Source organism: Hyalella azteca, unplaced genomic scaffold (assembly GCF_000764305.2).
Source record: "Hyalella azteca isolate HAZT.00-mixed unplaced genomic scaffold, Hazt_2.0.2 contig2927, whole genome shotgun sequence".
In the NCBI taxonomy this organism is placed as follows: Eukaryota; Metazoa; Arthropoda; class Malacostraca; order Amphipoda; family Hyalellidae; genus Hyalella; species Hyalella azteca.
The window spans coordinates 169,226-191,865 of NW_025933184.1; the positions used below are offsets into that span (position 1 = coordinate 169,226).

Here is a 22,640-nt window from a genome sequence, read left to right on the forward strand (position 1 = left end):
AGGACTAAGTTGTTCATAACTAGTCCTGTTTATTTCGATATAATGTTAGGTCCTGTTTAGGTTTTATGTCTGTCTTTGAATTTTGACTTTTAAAGTGATTTTATTCATTTTTAATTTAGTCGAACTGATGATGGAGCTGGACTCCGAAACGTTTTCAATATCGATATGGTGAATTTTCTTGGCGTTTTCTTTGCTTTTAAATTCCAAATTGAAAAGATTTGTTTGGCAAATCAATAGCTTTTGAGTTGTTATATTCAGGTAGGATGCTTGCATCGCTTAAAAGCAATCGTCGACGCGATTCTTTTCAATTATAATGTATGCCTGAAGTCCACCCAATTACTGATATAATTGGGTGGACTTTGAAAATCAGATGGAGTTTAGAAATTTATTTGCTATATTTACTGGTATTTGAGTTCATGTTTTATTTCAATCCAATTTACTATCAAAATTCCACCTTTCGGGCACTGTTCAGTAAGCATATACCTTTTCAACTTCTTAGTAAACTTGTTACACGTGTTCGCAGAAAGACTGAGACAATACAACCGTCTTTTTCTGAAATTTTTATGACAATTACAGCTTTCAGTGAAAGTTTTTTTGCGAAATATTTACAGATTCTTGACTATGGGGCTCAATAATAACAATACTTCTATTCGTAGGAGATCGAAGCTTCATTATTCCAGATGCAGCTATATCGTCTTGGACTGCAGTGAGCCCAAATTAATGACAAGTTCCGTTCACATTGAAATCTGATTGAATTATGGCACAGAACACAATGCTAAAGATTTGTATTTTAGATGCTCGCCCTGATTTGTATTTTATTTGTGAATTTTAGTCTCTATTATTATAAGATGCTGTCTTCGGTTGAGCATCTTATTATAATCAAACAATTCCTATTGGTAGGTATACTTAATTTTCTATCAACCTGTTTGAATATTAAATTATTGTAATACTTGGCATTTTCAGTAGAATCCAAACTAACCAAAATAGAAAGTTGTCATTTGCCGCAAATATTTAAATTCAAAAGGAAAATACCTTTATTGCGTAATGGAGAAATATAATATCTCTGCTCCCATGCTAATTTATGTTGTACGTCAATCTGTTCATGAACATTGAACGCTTGGTGATGTTCTGAAAGATGGTTCTTTGTGGTCCTTACAGCAAGTTCTCTGTTTGAGAATTGTATAACAATTGATGAATAAAACTTAAACTACTGTATACATTGCATACATTTTTATACTGCAAAGGTATGCGCGGACTTCATTTCTTGCGCGATCTTGTGCATGCACTAGAGGAGCACTATAAATCACTACGTATAGGCGCAATATATATATTAGTATTTGAAATAAAAACACTATAAATATTATAGGAGCACTATAAATCGCATGCACTGCGAATTTATTATGCTCCTGCAGAACGATTTGGGTTCTTGCCTGCATTACCTGCGTCAGCTTCAAAATCTATAATTTTAATAATTTTGCTCGTCTATAATATTTTCTTCTATACTATTTTCCGACTACTGCCATCGCACGCTATCATGGGCTCCGCGCTGGCCTCTATATTTTACCTTGACCTCGTCATGCAGTAATAAGACACTTGGTGACGACGCTGCCTCTACACTCTTTCCTTGTAGTAAAACATAGGAAATATATACTGATATTTTTTACCAACTTCACTCATTGATACAATAACGAAAAATCAATGATTTTTCATGTATTCTTGGCGTTTTCTTTGCTTTTAAATTCCTTGTGAATTTTCTTCTATACTATTTTCGTCTGTACTATTTTCTTCTATAGGTACTATTTTCTTCTATACTATTTTCGTCTGTACTATTTTCGTCTGTACTATTTTCTTCTATACTATTTTCTTCTATACTATTTTCTTCTATACTATTTTCTGACTACTGTCAGCGCGCACGCTATCATGGGCTCCGCGCTGGCCTCTATATTTTACCTTGACCTCGTCATGCAGTAATGAGACACTTGGTGACGACGCTGCCTATACAATCTTTCCTTGTAGTAAAACATAGGAAATATATACTGTTATTTTTTACCAACTTCACTCATTGATACAATAACGAAAAATCAATGATTTTTCATGTTGAAACTGCACTATCGTTATCGCGCTTTGCTGTATTTATTTTCGAACTTGGTGCATGGTTGCTTTTTTCTTCTTCATACATATTTTTCGTTGGCTTGAAGACCTTGATAAAATAAATTTCAGGACATTAAAGTGCTGTCAAAAATCTCGGTACTGTCAGAAATCAGATAACGGACCGGCGTTCGAAAGTTTTTGATTTATAATCTAAAAATAAAACATTATTTTTTAAATTACTTTTTATAGGAATGCTTGGACAATAGACACTCATTTCTTTAATGATTTTGTTAATATTGATTGAATTTCGTGTAACATACACGGCAAATTAAAACCACATCTTCTTAGTACAGTCACCGCTTATTCATTTACTATACTATTGAATATTATATCTATACTAAATTGAATATTATATCTATATTTGTTTATCTCCTTGTACTCCTTCATGAATGCGTTCTTCTTGTCACAACGAGGGCATAGGATCGGACATCTGTTGGCTGGAGGTCTCCTTATTAGCATCGCTTACACAAGCGAAGCCACTTTACCAGTGCTTGTAAGGCAGTAATTGCTTCACGTAAATCCCAATTCGGTGAGCTGAATGCATCGCCTGCATGCCTCTCTATCTTGATGAATTTGCTTCTGAATTTCCTTGGTTGGTTCCAGCATATTCTTTGCGATTCACAATGCTTAGATTTGAATTTTATTTGCGAAAATGTTCAAATTTTGATGGAAATGTGTATAATGAAATCTTGAAGGAAGTTGTAAGTTGTATTCTCTTGTATATGGGAAAATATGATGCTCTCATTGTTCGTGCAATCAAAACACTTGGGAATGTAGGGCCTCGTAATAGAGTTATTGATTTGAGTGTCGAAATTCTGAGAACACTCTTTGTTTTATGACGTTTGACCTTGAAAAAAACTTCAATCTGGTGATAAGTAAGAAGTAATCGAAATCTGATTTTATTTGTAGGGTAAGTTTTCATTTTGAACCTTTGAGCCCGTTTAGTTATACTTTGAGCCAGCGAATTGTTCGTAAATTATAGCCATTAAACGTTGTTATTATCGTTGGAGTACATTTATACTGGACTGTCAGATTTCCAGCTTATTAACTGATACGTATTCTAAGTGAAAAAAATTTCGGCTATTAATTTCAGTCAATTGATAAATTGACTGAAAATTGATAAATTGACTGAATTGATAAATTGACTGACCTAACTGCGCAAGGGACTGGTGAATACTCCCTTCGAATTAGCAAACATTGACTTAAAAAATTACTACTCAAATACAATATTTAGCAAATATTAAATTCGGAGATGAGGATATAAATATCCTCATTCGGAAATGAGGATATTTATTGATTTTTTCATGTGGAGCATTTCTGACAGAATTCAACTTTAAGCTATTCCCATTTTCATTTTCTGTGAATTCGACTGAGCGTTCTGTTACAGCGCGTCAGCTCTCGAACGTATCATATCTCCTAACTCTGCCATGTTTCATCGTAGTTAGGATTCATAGTATTTTAATAAGTTCATGATATCTTACTATGAATTGCCACATTGACAATCCGTGTTATGATCTATGCCCTATTGCCCATGAATATCTACTGCTATGCATGCATAAATATGAGTCTTATAGCCCGCATTTAGTGGGCAATTCATGCCGCGGTCCTGAGATGCTATCTTGTGTGTGTCCGAGAACTCTCGTCACTTGCCCTGATGTTTATTTTTTTTTAAGAGTGTCTCTCCCAAGTAGAGCTATCGCTTATCTCATCTAAACGCTGTAATAACTTTTAAACACTAGGTTTTTTCTTACCCTGAATTTGACCAAATAGGCCACAGAATTTAGTTGTATGTGTGAGCCTTGCTTCTGTGTAGCGCAAGTGCACAAAACCATGCATGTTTTTTTAATATATTTCACATGCTTGTTCTTTTATATATTTTAAGAATAGGTAATGACTATATAAATGTATAAAAGGTAAAAAAGGTAAAATAAACCTTTTGATAGTAGGCCAAGGTAAGCATGTTCAGTAATGGAATTGTTTAATAATTTTACTAAAATTATATGCTCAAAGGTTGCAACGTGAACCTGCTCCTGTATCCATAAGATTGATTTTTTGCAATGTGATGTAAGTGTTTGATTGAGTTTAGCGCTGTTTCATATTGCATGTAAAGTGATCCACATATTTAAATTTTTCTGTTTTTGCAAGGTTTTTAGCTTAACGTACGGCTTAAGACTATCCATACGCAAACGCTACGAGATGGATGGGTCGGCACGTTCGTAACGTCAGAAATAAAGATGAGGTTTATGAAGTTCCTATTTATGTAACGAAACTCGTGTAGAATAATATGACGATGGTTTGCTCATTAATTTATGATAAATTGGCGACGTGTTGGTAAACTATATTAATTCACGCCCTTAAATAAAGTTTAGGCTTAGGCTTGTAGAAAATAAATTATTCATGAAAAAGTAAGAATCCTGAAAGGCATCTTTTTGGAGTGGCGTTCATTTCATGGTCAACAGATACGATCTCGAGGGACCTTCTCCATTACTCGGTGTTCATTACCTTGGTTGTGAGTTTCTTACCCGGCCTCCGCTTTCCCTTAAAAAACAACGATTGTTGGTTTTCTCGTCACTCTGTGTTCAGAAACCGAGCTGGTGTGGCGCCGCGAAGTTCAATCGAAAACGCCGAGTCATTGCTGTCTAAGTTGCCTTACTCGAGCGTAAGGGCTTTCGGTCATCGCCCTCTCAACTGTTTTGCCTAAAAGAAATTATATTCTTGTTTTGCCCTTGTAATCTAGTTTCGTTGTTCGAAGTCTCGGCCTCGTGAAGAATAATTATAATTTTCATGTTCACATTTTGAGTCAAGTATTTAATAAAGAGTTTCGTATTATCTGATGATGAATTTTTCACTTATCATTTACAGAGATTTTTCATGTTTTTACTTGTTTGCTGCCAACAAAGCATCTTAGAGTTAAATAAAGTAGATCTAATGCATTTTCAAGCGCTAATGCAAAACATTGAGCTGGTTGAGTGTTGAACGTAAGGCGCGAATTAAAAAAATGCACTGAAAGGTTCCAATTATGAAATGCATCATCATTTTAATTCGCGTTATTTCGCCACAAAATTCGTGCTATATAGCTAATTTGTTGATTTAATCTAGGAAATACATTTAAGATACTACAGACTGAAAAATTAATAGTGTTGAATAGTTCTGACTTCTGGGCATTAACATTTAGAGAAGAATTCAGTATCATGCAGTGAATAAAATTTAATGTACTAGGTATTGTTTTTCCGCTATCAAGCTAGCCATTTGTAGTTGAACTTCAGATTGCTGAGCTTCATACGCAAATTAGCACGAAGCCAGCTGCGCTGAAGCTCTCATTGTGCTCTGCTAGCTCATGCATGCATGGCTTTCCCTGCTTATAAATGACTTATAATCGCTGATGTGACCTCGCACCAGCATGTGACTGCATGGTGACAGCGACGTCATTTCACTGCAGTGTCATAATTTCGCATCCAACATCAATTTCGCGTCCGACGTCTTGTATGTCTGTGGCTCTGGAGGCCAAAGTTCAGCCAAATGTCGCGTGCGAACAACACGTAACTTCCAAAGATTATCGCACCATCTGATAAAGCCTGATTTCTACGAACTTCCTTTATCGAATATGAAAATTTTATCAATTCATTTCATGCCGGCTTCGTTTTGAGATGCGTGTATCATATTCCTGTTTCCTGGTTCTTTTATATCCAATAAACTGCAAATTTCGTGATGTTATTAAGTTAAACATCGAAGTTTTTTTTCAAGGTATTGAAAAATCTATTTCACATAAGAATCTATTTCTCACAAGAATATATTTGACGTGTTTAATTTATTTTCCTCGTTTTTAAATTTAGTTACATCAATTCGTATGCTTCACAGAAAATAATTATAATTGCCACAAATTGCTGGATTCATTAAAACACAACTGCTTTGCGCGCTAAATATCTTCCTGATTTTGCTTGCACCTGAGAACCTTAATATTCATAGCTTATTATAAGTTAATATTAATAATATCAGTAAATTTCATTATTAATAACGAAGAATTAAAATTAGGAAAATTGTATCACTAAGTATTTAGTTGAACTTACGTGTCTTCGAGTTAAGTCAACGCACATAAGCACCGTAACGGATGAGTTAGAGGTCAATTATAATTTGAGATCCAAGCTTTGCGTAAAGTTTTAAGCTCTTCTTAAGAGCTAAGTCTGAGCTGCTGCCTCGCTGAGCTGCAGTTAACTGGTCGTCCTTGTTTTTCTGCGGGCGATGCAATGACGCGTTATGGGCGGCATGGAAGGTGGTCGCTTCGTTGAAAAGTCGTTTGACCGCACCTGCCTTTGCTGGAGGAAAAACGCCTTGACGGCTGGAGATTCAATTGATTCTTTTCAAGCAACTCAGTTCATCGCATCTCTACCTTAATGGCGATTTTTGCCTTCTGTGTTGTCAAGATTGGCTGTAATTTGTGTTGGCTATGTCTGATGTTGCAAATTGATTAAATTGATTCTTTTTCAAGCAACTCACTTCAACGCATCTCTACCTTAATGGCGATTTTTGCCTTCTGTGTTGTCAAGATTGGCTGTAATTTGTGTTGGCTATGTCTGATGTTGCAAATTGATTCAATTGATTCTGTGCCTTCTTTCAAGTTTTTGTTGAGCTATTTAGAGTAAAGTAAAAAAAATTGGCGTTTATGTGATCGTTGCTGCATGCATGATGCTTTTTTCGACAGTTGCTCTGAATTTAGCGTCGAATTTTCAGGCCAGCCATTTTCTTTGTCCTTGAATTCAGGGTCGGTGATTTTATGAATTCCACATTTGATTTTATAGAGAATAGGTTTTGTTGATGATTTCACAAGAACTGATCTATTTATTTTCGTGCAGGTTGCAGTGAAGATGTCCGTTGAGCCGATCGTTGAGGACAGCAGCAGCGGCATAAGTGAACTCGTTGATTTCATCGTCAAAAAGTCACCGAGAAATGTTATTGAGATCGCCGTGGCGCCTCCACCAAACGACAACGCACCTGTTGGGGACCTGATCCGGTATATAGACGAGAGCGGATCTTCGTCTTGTGCATCGTCACTTTTGGGAGATTGTGAGAAATTCGGCCTCGACGAAACGAGATCTCTAAGTCATCTTCTGGAAGACATCGGGCCCGGCGACTTTAGTATCGATACATTGGACGACATTGCGTCTCTTTCTTGTGGGTATGGAAGTCTCGATACTAAATCCGACCCCGAGTGCGACCAGAAACTTTCTGAACATCCACGAAAAGCTAAAAGATTTCCTAAGGTTATTCTCTCGGCACCGGCCGTCGTCAAGCTAAATGGCAATAAGAGTTTGGAGAGACATCGACAGTCACTGAAGCCTTGCGGTGAGGTGCTGATGAGACGATCTTTGGGATCAGAAGACGTGAAAATTCATAACTTCAATGGAAAAAATCCTTCCATTTCGTTACCATGTTCCACAAAAGCCTCCCCTCGATCTGAAAAGAGCAACGCCGTTTGCGAGGACAGGTCTTCGAAATGCTCTTCAATTAGATCCTTTCACACGTCTGAATCAAGCATTAAATCTTCCGACAACATTTTGGACCATTCAAATACATCAAATGATAAACTCTCGGTTCCATTTTTATCGAGCGGAGATGTTTTTCATTGTTCTTCCCCTGTAATGATGCCCCCACAGTGCTCACCGCCGCCCATTCCTCAGGGGGAATCCAGTTACGTAACCACGGCGTCGTCGTCGTGCTCTCTCACGTCATCATCCCCGTCTTCTGCGGATGATCGGCAAAAATCCAACGATTCTGCTGAGCGTAACGAAATGCCTGGCGGGCAAACGGACTGCGATGGTAGTATAACGTCTGAGTTCGTTGAATCTAAAAATGTGATGAACTCTAGGTCTTCTGACTCGAATAAAAGATTGTCCCACTTGCAATTGAGACTTGATGAGGAGGCCACCATGAACACGGCTGGTACTGTCTCTGTTCCTCTCGCCAATATGGATGAATTTTCTGAATCGAAAGATCAAACATCTGACACTTCTGATCGAGAAAAGGAAGATAGGAAAATTGATGGCGTACAGAGTACCGATGCGAGTACTGATACTGATGCGAGCACCTCGGAAACTTCAAATGGATCTGGAAAATGTAAGAGCTGTGGAGCAGACGAGGATTGTTCTTGTGACCAAAAGACGAACCTAGTCAAGGGTTCATCTTCAGTCGCCGATGAAATACACCAAAAAAATACAGAAAATACATCTACCGACGAGTCTTCAGATATTTTACCAACCCCTCGTCGCCGTTCAGACAGTTGTTTAAGCGAAATTAAGTACGGCCAAGTCCAGAATCATGTCATGGACAGCGATAACGAAGTCGTCACCGACTTGATATGCGATGAGCCTGAGGAAGAAATGACGGCTTCGTCAACCATGACAGAAAACACTAACCTTGATCGGATAACTGTTGTTCAAGAAGTTATGACCGAAGGAAAAGAAGTTTTAACTGACAGTTCTGAGGCCGCTGCCGAGAAAGGTTCACATGATGAAAAAGTATCCGAAAGCGCTAGTAAGACTCGCGACGAAAATGAGAGCCAAACTGCCAGCATTGAACGACTAAAATCAAAACGGGACTCTAAAGAGGCACGAAAATCGGCTCTGAAAGACACGAGAAGCGAGTGCGGAACTTTACCGAAGCGCGAGGCAAAGGTTCACTTCCCTCAGGTTTGTTCCGTTCATTGCGTAAGTGTTTTAGCTAATATATGTGTTCTTGCTCAGGCGATTTATCTGTTGTGATGACACCATAACATCATTTGTTTATTTAAGTAATGGACAGCGAATAAATCTCATGTCTTTAATCGTTATGCGATGATGCGTGAATGAGATGATTAAATTTGTTTGTAGTTAAATATTGGCATCTTCGTACGTATGCATTTTATTCGCAATTGCATTGCCATATTCCGCCGTAGTATCTTGATCACATAATTAACAGCATTGCGATGACAGTAGACTAGTCTCCAATGCATTCAAAATCTTGAAATTGCATAATTACAATGCTTATATTCTCATACCCGTACCGAAATCAACCACTTAAATCTTGCCGCATGGCAACCCGATTATTTATTTTATTAATTTCCTGTGGTAATTTCCTCACTTAGGAAGTTATAGGCTCCGACTCCAGTTCTGCACCAAGTTTCCTCACTTCCACCCCAGCCCCTACCTCGTCCCCTAAGAGGACCAGTGACCCTCTCTTCTTGGGGAGCTCTCCTGCCCTCGTCAGGTCTCGACCGGACCCGACGTGCCCTCGTCAGTCCCTCGACCCCGGATCCGACGTGTCTCTGGTATCGTCATCAAACACGTCTCCGTGTTTGTCTCGGATCGCTCCTCCGTACTTGGTCATCCCGAACGTCTCTGGCACCCCGAACAAGCGACGTACCCCACCACCTTTCATCACAATTCCTTCAAGTATACCCGGTACTCCTACCAGTCCAAGCTCACCTTTTTTCCACCATTCCTTTACTCCCACTACTCCTTCAGACTCCTTCACGATACCTTCAACCCCGACGTCCCCTACTGCCTCTGGGAACATCATCGCCCCTCATCACTACATATCGTCCCTGCGTGTAGCGTCCATGCGTGGCACGGCCGACATGGGTGGCGCACTTGTGGCTAGAGTTGCGGCTTTCCTCCGCACGCAGTACAAGAGTCTCACCAACACCCCTCTCAAGCTGCCCTGGTGTCCCAAGTTCCAGTAAGTGACTTCCCTAACAAAATTCGCCCCAGCTTCTGGGAATCTAAATCAGAAGCTGCCGCGTCTGTAAATTTTCACTGGGTTGTACTCTTATGAATATGAGACTGTGTCCTGTTAATTAGCACAATATGAATGCGATCATCAAAATTAAAGTGAATCATGACTCGACAATCTCATACTTCCACCAATTGACGTATGACCGTTTAGTCCCAAGTTCCAGTAAGTGACTTGTACTGCTATTAATGTGATACGGTGTCTTGTTAATGCCAACAACATCAATGTGATCATCATAATAATTGTGAATTATGACTCGACAATCTCATACTTCGACCAATTGATGTCTGATGATTGAATTCAAGTTCCAGTGAGTGACTTGTAGTCTTGTACTTACATGAATATGATACGGTGTCCTTTTAATACCATCATCACTGTGATCATCATAATAATAGTGAAAAATGGTTTGATAATAACAAATTTTGACCAATTGACGTCTGACCGTTGAGAAAATGTTAAGGGTTTGGAATTGAGTTTGGACATCTCATTTAACGATTACGTTGGGTGACTAGATCACTCATTTCGGACTTGACATGAAGAATATGTTATGTGACAGTTATTTTGTCTCTAATTACTGTAAACTAAACAGGGAAAGTTTTAGCTCAAGTTATTTCTCAGTTAAGTTAACTGACTTGCCTGATATTTTATCTTGGACTTCACTCCTCAGTCAATGAGCGAGTTGTATTTCACTTAATTTTTCTGCCAAGAACATAAAGAGTTCGAGAAATACATTCGGAGCTTGATTGTTGTTCAAGAAGACCATGTGGAAAACTTTATTGTGATCCTCATTCTATGTTTTGGCAATATATACGTAACGTTTTATATAGGTAGATATATGAGGCAATATATACGTAACGTTTTATATAGGTAGATATATGAGGCAATATATACGCAACGTTTTATATAGGTAGATATACGAGGCAATATATACGTTACGTTTTATACTATAGGTAGATATATGAGGCAATATATAAGCAACATTTTATTTATTTACGTACGAGTCAATGTATACGTATGAAATGTTTCTGCAGCTTATGCGTAAGCAAGTTCTCCTGCAACGTCACGCCCCTGCCGTCACCAGGGGCGCCTCTCCCCAAAGGCGGGGGCGTCTCTATCCCCGGCCACGCCATCCTTAGGAACCTCACGCAGAAGGTTAGGGGACAGCGCCCCCCTCGCCGTCTCGCCCCCTTGTCCCCCTTGCTGCACTCACTGGGCCCGTGTCTTCAGTAGTTACTAAATATCTTTGTTCCATTAACTGCATACCTCATGTTCCGTTAACAATTTTTTCCATTTTATAAGTCAATTTAAACATTTCATTATTCAATTACCTGATAAATTCAATTATCTATAATACTGGATGTCCTTTTCATGTTCCATTAACAATTTTATCCATTTGATCAGACAATTTTAACATTTTATTATTCAATTACCTGAAAAATTCAATTTTCTATAATACTAAATTTCTTTTTCATATTCTATTAACAATTTTTTCAATTTGATCAGTAAATTTCAACATTTTATTATTCAATTACCTGAAAAATTTAATTATCACTAATTCTGAATGTCTTTTTCATGTTCCATTAATAATTTTTTTCCATTTGATTAGTCAATTTCAGCATTTTATTATTCAATTATCAGAAAAATTCAATTATCTATAATACTGAATGTCTTTTTTATGTTACATTGACAATTTTTTCAATTTGATCAGTAAATTTCAACATTTTATTATTCATTTACCTGAAAAATTTAATCATCAAAAATTTCATTAGTTTAAACAGATATTAGTAATTATTTGTAATTACTTATTTGTATTTTCCTCTTGATGTATTGGTGATTGAATTTCTCTGTTATGGTATTTGCTGCTCACATGGAGCCAGGGTGTTAATTTGAAATTTTCTCCGCTGTTCAGATATTTTAGGGTATTTTTCTACTGGGTGCGAATTTTTTTTCATTTTACCCGTATTTTGATAGCTTAGATTCCATGAAGTTTATTTGTATTTTATTAGGTACAGTAGTTTATTATTACTTACTTTCATTTGGCCCTGAACTTCCAGTTGACGAATGATTAAAATCAATTATTTACCATAAATTCAAATACTTTTTCAAATAACTGTATTCTCAGCAATAATTTCAAATTGATACAGTACGAATAATATAAAACTAAATCTAAACTACAATATAAATCTAAAATACAATATGAATCTAAAATACAATAATGCCTTTTTAATCCTTGGGAATAAGTTCTGAAATTTTGGAACGTTTTCCAGGGTGGAATAGAGAGCCGACCAGGCCGCGTGCTGGTGGAGAGCCACCGCTGCAGCTACGCTAGGAGCGCCCTGCCCTTCAGCCTGGCATACCACTGGGCAACTGCACCGCAGGACTACCACCTCCACTGCTACAGGTAACCAATTACCCAATAGGTAACCATTAAAAGAACAAGAGACCATTATAGGTACAGAGAGACATTTCAAAAATAAGAAACCATTTCAACGACGGGTAACCTTTTCAAGAACAACAACAAGAGATCATTACGGGAATGTGGAAGCATTTCCAGAAGAGGTTAACATTTCAAGATTAATTTACCATTCTCAGAACAAGTAACCAGTTCAAGAGAAGTTAACCACTTTCATTATTTTTTTGCAGCGTTGTTATCGTAGTGACGCTGAGAGACTTCAAAGGAGGTTCAATATTCCAGCACTTGTGTAAAGAAGTTCTCCCTAAGCACATTCTCAGCAAGGAAGCTATGACCACCTTATGGAACTACCTCCATAAAATCGATGACAAGGTAAAAGTTATTGAGATTCTTTTGATTTTACCGCCATAAAATTGACGACAAGGTAGGAAACCACTGAAATTATTTTGCTTTGGAACTGGCTTGTCTGTTCATTTAACCTGTTGCTGCATGTTGAAAAATAATCATACCGAACTGCTCACTAGGATGCGGGTTCAATTGTAGAATTAGCCTTTTCATTAACTGCAACCGTCATATCGTAACACTAAATTCTATTTTTCTTCACTAATCATGACTATTAAAAACGCTTACTCCTATTTTTATGTCATCTTTGATCTTTCATTTTTTTCGGCGGAATAGCAATAAATGTTTTTGATCTGTGTTATGCAATGTCCCTTGAAGTGTTATTCCTGCTGACGTTTTTTTCCTCGATGTCGCAGTCACTTTTTTCAAACTTAATGCGTCAATTTCACTTCAGGTTTTATTCCTGCTGGTGGGCTGGGACGAGCTTAACGAAGGTGAGGTGGGTGACCTGCTTGACCTGACGGAGGGGCGGCTACTGCCCGGGTGTACGGTGCTCATAACCACCCGCGTCGACTCAACCGTCGCTCCCCCAACGGCGGCGCTTAACCGGGTCTACCGCGTCACCGGTACTATTTGTTGTATTTTTTGTATTATTTTATGTGTATGTACTTTTTCGGTGAGTAAGATAACACATTCGTACATATTTTCATAGGTAAAGATAATATAAAATAATATTATTGCCTAAAAATAGTCTCTTTGTATAAAATAATAAAGAATGATAGTGTTTTACATGTACGATATTTTATAAGTGGACGTTTTATAAGTGGATCACAATGCTTTATAAGTGGATTATTGATTTGTGGCAATTTTTTATATGCTGTGCAACTTCTGATCCCATGTATAAGCTGTACGTCCCTTATTTTACTCAAAGTTTTTGTTACGACCGAGGGCAAAAATGATGCGATAATTTCCATCGTTACTCGCCTACTCATGTTGATTTAACGTTGTTCATATTCGTAATTGGTTATTTTTTACATTATGTCCACTTGCCTAACCATCTTTCATTAGTTAACGTGTTTAAAAAAAAAAACATTTTTTCTCTTCATTCTTGTTATATGCTTTTTCAGGCATGTCTATGGACAGCTGTAAGGAGCACATCGCTCGGTACTGCTCTGTTATGGGCAAACCTGACTTCTCGAATAAGGTGCGTAGCTCTTCATTACTTTTCATTACTTTCCATAGACTTCTTTTACAGGAACTAAATTGTTATCATATTATCCAATGTTCGATTGAGCTTACTGATCCTTTTTTGTTCCCTAGCAAGACTCGTTCTTGGTGTGCACCTTCGACCTGAACACAAAATCCGTGTTCACCATCAGAATAATCTATTTGTTTCCAGCTAAGTCAAGTAGTGCTGGGCGAGAGGGACAAGTACGGCAGTCTGGCAGAGTGCCACATCATGAGCGTGGCTCTGGCACTGCAGTTCGAGGACCTCAGCGGCCGCTTGCCCTCACGGCTCACGGACTTGTACAGCGGACTACTGAAGCACCTGACGAGGGTCAACCTGCTACGACGTGGCGAACCCATGTGCTACCATGTCTTGCCTGATAAATACATCAAGCTCTTCCAGGTGAATATTATTAGCCTGGCAAATATATTAGCTCTTCAAGTCTTTCTATTAGCTCTACACATATAAACACATCAAGCTCTTCAAGGTGAATATAATTAGCCTGACAAATATATTAGCTCTTCAAGGCCTGATAAATACATCAAGCTCTTCCAGGTGAATATGAGGAGCCTGACAAAAATATTAGCTTTTCCAGGCCTGATAAATAAAAATCTTTCACTTCCCAAATGATCACAGCCCTCTCGATTATTGCGATTATAATCATCCAAAATACATCAAGCTCTTCTAGGGGACTATAATTTGGGAGCGCAAACGAAAGTTTTGGGACCCCTAAAGTTTATATTTAGATAATGATGAAGAGAAAAACTTGTGTGTTAGGAGTGTAATCTACATTACAGTTATCTAATACACATCGAAGAATTGAATGCGATTTCAAAGGAAATTTTTATACTAAGCATGGAATGCCCAATATTTTCTCATGGATGACTGTCCTTTGTTAGCAGGAATGAGTTGAAATCGAATCAATTCAGAGGCGAGACGTATTCATGCATACGTACAGTATTTTCATCAAAACTTTCCGACAAACTAATAAATTTTTGTATTTACCTGCATTTGCTTGACTCTTCATGATCGCAGTCACTTTTCTCTGCTCTTATAGAGCAGTGCGTAGAATAAATGGATGCAAATCTGAAGTGTAAAATTTACCCAAGACGCTATAACTGACGGTATTTCCATTTGTTGTCAGCCGTCGTAAGATGCTACAACTTGTTGAAGATGATCTTCAACTTGAAAAGCGACAACAAATTTAAACGAATAATTCTGAATGATTGTTCAACTGTTCTAGGAATTCGGTAAGCTGTCACTCGAGTCCATCAAGAACAAGACGTGCTACTTCAGCCTGCACGAGCTGAAGACTCGCTGCCAGCACGGCCAGGAGCTCGTAGACATGGGCCTGCTTCTGAAGCTGCCTTCTGCGTCCAAGCACACGAGGAAGGAACGATACGTGCCTCTACACAGGTGAGACACGTGCCTCTACACAGGTGAGATACGTGCCTCTACACAGGTGAGACACGTGCCTCTACACAGGTGAGACACGTGCCTCTACACAGGTGAGACACGTGCCTCTACACAGGTGAGACCATAGCGAGGATATACACAACCTGTATAGGCGTATATATCCATAGGTCTTTGTACAGATAAGGTTCTTGTACGTGCATACACACAAATGAGATATGTGCTTCATCATAGTGAAGATACGTCTATCTCCATAGTTAAGAAAGGGTGAGAAATGTGACTTTGGGTATTGTTGAAACTATGTATTTTTATTTCACTGTTGATTCTTTAACTGCTGACCAGATACTATTGCTACCAATGCTGCTTGAAACTATACTATAGTCTATTGATACTAATGTTACTCGATTCTATTCTATTGATTCCAATGCTACTTGATACAATGTAATTGCTACGCAGCATATGTTGTGGTGGCGTGCAGCTGCATGGTGGAGTTCATGGCAGCATATTACCTCTCTCTTAACATGTGTTGTGGAGGTGAGATACGTGCCTCTACACAGGTGAGACACGTGCCTCTACGCAGGTGAGACACGTGCCTCTACACAGGTGAGACACGTGCCTCTACACAGGTGAGACACGTGCCTCTACACAGGTGAGACACTTCTACACACGAGTGTAGGCACGTGTGACACATGCTAATACACAGGTTGAATATTCACTGGTCCATACATAATCGCACAGGCAAGGTTCAGGACTATACACTAGTGGAAACGCGTCTATCCGTCTGTCCATACACGCTTCTGTATAGGCGTGTATATTAATTGGTCTTTGTACAGGTAAGGTAATATATATTGACGTGCATACGATATTGATAGGTACTGATGTTATTCAACACTATATTATTGATACTAATGCTGCCCTGATACTATACTATTGATACTAATGTCACTCGATACTATTCTATTGATTCCAGTGCTACTTGATACTATTACGCATATTACCTCTCTCTTAACATGTGTTGTGGCGTGCAGCTGCATGGTGGAGTTCATGGTCGCATATTACCTCTCTCTTAACATGTGTTGTGATGGCGTGCAGCTGCATGGTGGAGTTCATGGCTGCATATTACCTCTCTGGACTCATCACCTCTGAGCCGCTGCTGCAGGCTGAGCTCGACGCCCTCGCCCTCAAAGTCAACATCACCGCCGCGGGGCCGCCGTGAGTTGCCAGACATACGGCATAGCTAACTCAACCTAACCTAACCTAACATAACATAGGCTAACCTAACCTAACCTGCCATACGGCAGAGCGTTTTCTTTAAAGATACTACGAATTTTGGTGGAGTTTTCTTTGCTTTTAAGTTTTTAGTAAATTTCACTATCTTTTTTTGTTGAAAAAAGTATCAACCTTTGTTGAGAAAATGATCAACATTTGTTGAGAAAATTATCAACATTTGTTGAGTTTGGTTTTGTTAATAATATTCTGATTTAAAAAATTTAATTTTTTTTTAAATGTATACATTTTGCAAAAAAATAATTTTCGTATCCATATATTTTTCAGGTTCGAAATAACAAATTACTGACTTGTTATAGTTTGCAAGTTTGTGTGTGCAATTCCTAGAAATTTGAATATATTATTGTTTATAAATATGTTTTAATTTGTCAACAGGATTTAATTGGATTCCAAATTTGGTAGAAAATTTTAGTTTTCTGGGATTTACAGAAAGAAATAACTGTAAAGCGTGACGTTTGCCGTTGACATAGATCTCAGTCGAAAGTTTATGGTATTTGACCGAATATTTTTAAACTTTTGGTGGATTTGGCCGAGTATTTTATAAATTTTTGGGGGACTTGGCCGAATATTTTAAAAAAATTTGGCGGACTTGGCCGAATATTTTTAAATTTTTTTTTTTGGTAGGGGGATTTTGCTGATCATTTTTTTGCTTAATGCCATATCCTCGCGCTCGCTTAGACGTGCGCCTTGTTTCTATGGATGCACAATTAACATCATGAACAAGTCTGTTCAAGATTAATAATGTATCAATGAATTGAATTGAGCTATTGATTAGGGTCTGTTACTTTCTACTATGAACATTCACGATATGATTTTCATACGTGTTACTTGTCTCACGACTGTTTAGCTTTAATTATACTCCTAAAAGTAGCAGCATATGCACGCAACTTTTTTTGGCTGTTTCATTCATTCGAACAAATCGCACTCGCATTTTTTATTTATATGCTTTATATAGTGAAATATGGTACTATAGCAATTATATATTACTACCAAACTATTTATATTATTATATAGTATTATAATTGCAATATACTATATATTTACGATATTATTTGTATAATGAAGTAACAAGAATTTTATTACTTCAGTCTATAAGTTTGTGGATCTTTTATCTCGAGCCATCGGGATAACCACTTCAATAAATAAATAAATAACTTTGATTCCGTGACAGGAGCGCGGGAGGCCCCAGCGGAGTGCTGGTGGTGCAGTGGCTGGTGGGGCTACTGGGCCGCAACGCCCACACCGTCATCAACATGTTGGCCCAGATGGCGCCCCTACATCCTGCCTCCCCATCCCTTGTTCTCAGACTCCTCAGGGAGAGCGGCAGAGGGCAAATGAACGTTATCGAGGTAACTTGGTAACCTTCTGGTTATCTGGTAAGAAAAGGGCAGGTTAACGTTACCGAAGTAACTTGGTAACCTGCCGGTCATCTGGCAACACTTTTCCTAATCACAATCTTATGAAGCTCACATAGATAATGTGGTAACTTTTACTTATTTAAAGACGAAAGACGTGAAAATTATAGTAACTTGAACGTGTGCTCAGCCATCCTTGAGTTCAGAATATCATATCTTATCAGAACCCTTCTAACGTGCAGGTATGCAAACACGTGTCCAATCGAGACCACGTGACGATCCAGAGTTACTCGCCTGATCTCGATGATTGGGCTCGCCTGCTCTACTCGCCCGACTGTTCCCTCGAGACTCTCGAGATCCTCGTCGATCTCGACGCCGACAGCCGCCATCTCGCCGACAGACAAGACGCGTTCTTCACGTCCCTCGCGTTCAATGAGTCGGTCCGTAACGTGAAGCTCACGTGCGTCTTGGGAGGAAACTTCGGCGAGGCAGAAGTGAGTTCAGTCTTTAAATTATTATTTCGGTAATATGCAATGTATTTTTTGTTATTAACTGCCTTGGTTTGTTTATTTTTGATGCTCGTCTTATCTATTTGCTGTTTGACTCATCCTTCATGATACACTTTAAAGATAATGTTCTTTGATTCTCGAATATAAGAACATTTTTGTTTCAGGTAACTCGGTTGGTGGCTTACGTGCGAAGCGTTCTGACGAAAAAAAGATTAGAAGGATTCGAGTTGCAAGTGACTTCGGTTTTAGATTTTGATGCTTGCGACCAAATCTCAGAAAAAATTTCCGGTAAGGAGGAAGACAAGACCGTGGTTACTGAGCCTCTCGAAGTGACGCATACTATAGAAGTTAGTGGAGAAAAAGAGGTGGAGGTGGCGGAGGCGAATGCCGAAGAAAAAACTTCAGGTGAAATTTGTGATATTAGTGATAAGGATGTCTGTAAAAATGATGAAAATTGTGATTCTAATGATGGATCTAAAGAACCAACGGCGGCTGAAGCGTCGGAACCCAAAGACGAAAAGCCTGACGAAGAACTAAATTCAAAGGTTATTTTGCGTGCGCGTAGCGTCGACCGCAGCAGTAGCAGCGGTAGTTCTAAGAGACGTAGCGTTTACGACGTTACGACTGACGACGTCGAGGCTGGAATAAGCGAGCTGGAAATGAGCGTGAGTGAACTCATCGCTCAAGTGGGCAACGACATCGGACAGAAGCTCATCGAAGAAGAGTCTGATGACGACGTGCGTGACGAGGAAACGTCTAAGAACATTTCGTTACTAGACGATGAGTGCGAGAACGCGCTCGTCGATAATTTTTCCGCTCACGCCAGTAAAAAAGTTGTGGACGAGGCAGCGCGGTCGTCAGCTCGTCGGACGATCGAGGTGTTAAATCCCGTCGTGGAGATGATCTGTGATACTCTGCCCGACCTCTCGCCCTCCCTCAACAGGCTGGTGCTAGCTCTCGAGCTCAATGCTGAACAGGTGTGTCCTGACTTTTTACCTGAATTTTAATTTTAATGTCCAAAAATGCGACCTGACAATGTATAAAATTGTTTTGTACTGAAATGTAACCGCTAATATCTATTCGCTCTCGAGCTCAACGCTGAACAGGTCTGTCCAGACTTTTTACCTCAATTTAAATTTTTTTCAAAAAGAACAAAATTTTGTCCAATAAAAGGACAAAATACGTATGTCTAGAAAGGCGATTTGACAATGTGTAATATTTTCTTGAACTGAAATATAACCATTAACATCTGAAAGATGAGATCTGACAATAATTGGCTGTTCTAAAATCTAATTTTTAATGTCCATAAGATGCATTCTGCTAGTTAAAATAATTTTTATCGCACGAAGATGGAATCGTAAGTTTTGCTCATTCTGTTCGTGCGTTTGAATCTCATCAGAAATTAATTGTTATCTTACTGATACAAGTGAGCTCTTAGTATTTTATCGGGCATTGTAACTTTTACATGAAAATGAAACCTCCTTGACAGGTGGTAATTCCCCTTCTCCGTCCACTGATGAAGATCCTTTCAAAGCGAAATTTGGCAAGAAACTTACGACAGATGTCCAAAAGCCATCGCGCGTCTCAGCCGCGGATTCTGATGTACGACCAGCATCGTCTTCTACGGATGAGAACGAACTTCCAAAAACTCTCGAGTCGAAGACCTTGCCTAAGCCGTCCACTCAGGCGCCACCAAAACCTGCTCATGCGAAATTTAATTCTACAGATCTTGTATCCACGACCTTGCAACGGGATAACCCGAGAAGTGGATATCGTAAATCTACGGCTCAAAGACCACCGTCAATATTATATTCCCCCAGCCCTTCTCTCCTCGCGTTTTGGTCGTTCACGGACGCCGAGGGCAACCGAAGGTCCGTTTTTAATTCTTTACCGCGGTCGTTTTACCAGTCGCTGCCTAGGAGGGCGCGGCTTAACGGATACGTAGCAGGCGATAAACGTTCCACCGAAACATCGTCGGTGCTCATCCAGAAAACTTCTTTCCCTCCTCCCGCGTGTTCCGCTGAGCTTCATGACAACGGCTTTCATGAGGTGCGATCAACTAGTATTACATTATAATTTATGTTAACATTGTACAATATATGTTACTTGGGAAACAGAAAGTGTGACTTGCTAAACCTGACGCGTTTCTTGGAAAACCCGACGTGTTACTTCAGAAATTAGAAGGGTTACTTGGTAATCCTGACACATTCCTTTGGAAACCCAACGTGCTACTTGTGAAATTAGAAAGGTTACTTGGTAATCCTGACACATTACTTGGGAAACTCAACGTGCTACTTGAGAAATTAGAAAGGTTACTTGGTAATCCTTACACATTCCTTTGGAAACCCAACGTGCTACTTGTGAAATTAGAAAGGTTACTTGGTAATCCTGATACATTCCTTTGCAAACCCAACGTGCTACTTGAGAAATTAGAAAGGTTACTTGGTTAACCTGACGTGTTACTTGGGAAATCCAACATGTTCATTGAGAAATTAGAAGGGTTACTGGGTAAACCTGACGTGTTACTTGTTAAATCCCAAGCGTTACTTGGGAAACCTCGCATGTTGCTTTGGATATCATAAGTGTCAATTGCTAAGCCCGACGTCTTTATTTTGAAACCCAACGTGTTATTTGGAAAACTTAAAGTTTTATTTTGGAAACTAGTGATTTGAGTATCGCCTAAGGAGCTAAGCATCTGTTGTGGTTGCAGGTTCTGCAGGTGCTGCGTGCCCCCGACTGCCGAGTGTGTCAGGTGGACCTGAGTAAATGTACCCTCGGGGCGGAGGACCTCGTCTGCCTCGGGGAGACCGTTCGCTACACCACGTGCCTCACTTCCTTGCACATGGAGGGCCTCAGCAGGATGGCTGAGATCATCCCTGTCCTCATAGGACTAATAATTTTGTGTTGTAGCACCTGTATTCATAACCTGCGTCTGCCTGCAGTCCAGCAGCAGCCTACAGCTACTGGACCTGTCGTCGCCGCACCTGCTGCTGGGTGACGCTGCCCTGCAGGTTGCGCTCGCAGCTCTCGGCCGCTGTGCGCCGCTCAGGTTCCTTGTGCTCAGCGGCTGGACCTTCCAGCTCGAGGTGAAAACTTTTTTTTTCATTAAAATTATTGAAAATCTCATAGAATCATTGAAAATTTGGACTATTTCATGGTAAAATCTTAGAATTATATTGACCAATGAAGATGCAGTGGATTTATTTTGATGCCAAAATCGATGTAAATTTGGTTAGTGGTTAAATCAATCAATTTTTTCACAATGGTTTTAGTTTTTGAGTAGGCTCGTTGTCTTGTAGGGTTTTATAGTGTTGGCTTTGATTAGAATGTTTGTATGTTATTACTTGTAATAATTTTGCTTAATTTGAAGCATCCCGTGAAGGCAATAAATAGAACTTCCGTACCATTTATTTTTTGTTACAATAAAAATGCTATTTCTATTTTACAGTCGTAAGCTGTCATACAAGCATACCTTAGATTAACGCGTTTTTCGTCTTAACATTTTTGTATTTGAATGATGTCATAAAGAAATGGTTTGGAATGGTGTCAGCACATTTAAAGGTCAATTAACTGGACGTAAAAGCTGCAGGAGTGAGTACCTGATTCTCAAATCAACTACTCACTGAATTTTTTAATCATAAATGTTCTATTTTATTATTCAAGAAAAATAATAATTATTACAATTACGGTATATTATTATTGATTATTCGGGCACAAAAATTACTCACTAGACTTCTATTAATAAATTTGGTATTTCATTATTCATAGATCATTATAATTATAATATTAATTTTTGGTCCACAGAACGAACGGTCGCTGGCAGCGCTCGCGTACTTCCTGTCAGTGACGCAAGTTCAGCACCTGGAGCTCGCAGGCGTGCGTGTCTCCGTCACCGTCCCTGAGGGACCCTTGGCGCGTCTCGGTAGACAGGACGACCTCCTGGGCACTCTTACTGATGCTGTCCCGCCCCTTGCCAACGATACCATCGCATTCCTCAACATGGACCACGTCGAGGTCGGTACAATAAATCTTTTATATATAGCGGTTCCAGCGTTTATTAGGCCGTAGGCCTGTCGCCGATTCTTAACATAGCTGAACATTCACAGCTTGTTGCGGTCTCGAAATCGCAAATAATTGTTTCAAATTTTCTTTGCTTAAACCGCCCGGCCTCCTCGCCG

At 39.2% G+C, this 22,640-nt stretch overlaps 1 protein-coding gene across 1 annotated transcript in view; it reads left to right on the plus strand.

The window, feature by feature from the left end:
* The window catches only part of LOC108677430, a 63,879-nt gene that overhangs the window by 35,618 nt on the left and 5,621 nt on the right, over positions 1–22,640 (plus strand). The window contains exons 2-18 of the mRNA XM_047885734.1: positions 7,002–8,834; positions 9,269–9,861; positions 10,947–11,067; positions 12,183–12,316; positions 12,559–12,700; positions 13,125–13,296; positions 13,798–13,874; positions 14,070–14,300; positions 15,142–15,314; positions 16,404–16,523; positions 17,770–17,947; positions 18,196–18,447; positions 18,627–19,439; positions 19,933–20,511; positions 21,173–21,352; positions 21,399–21,548; positions 22,267–22,476. Coding sequence (XP_047741690.1) covers positions 7,014–8,834; positions 9,269–9,861; positions 10,947–11,067; positions 12,183–12,316; positions 12,559–12,700; positions 13,125–13,296; positions 13,798–13,874; positions 14,070–14,300; positions 15,142–15,314; positions 16,404–16,523; positions 17,770–17,947; positions 18,196–18,447; positions 18,627–19,439; positions 19,933–20,511; positions 21,173–21,352; positions 21,399–21,548; positions 22,267–22,476 — 5,946 coding nt within the window. The 5' untranslated portion in view covers positions 7,002–7,013. The remainder of the gene's footprint in view (positions 1–7,001; positions 8,835–9,268; positions 9,862–10,946; positions 11,068–12,182; positions 12,317–12,558; positions 12,701–13,124; positions 13,297–13,797; positions 13,875–14,069; positions 14,301–15,141; positions 15,315–16,403; positions 16,524–17,769; positions 17,948–18,195; positions 18,448–18,626; positions 19,440–19,932; positions 20,512–21,172; positions 21,353–21,398; positions 21,549–22,266; positions 22,477–22,640) is intronic.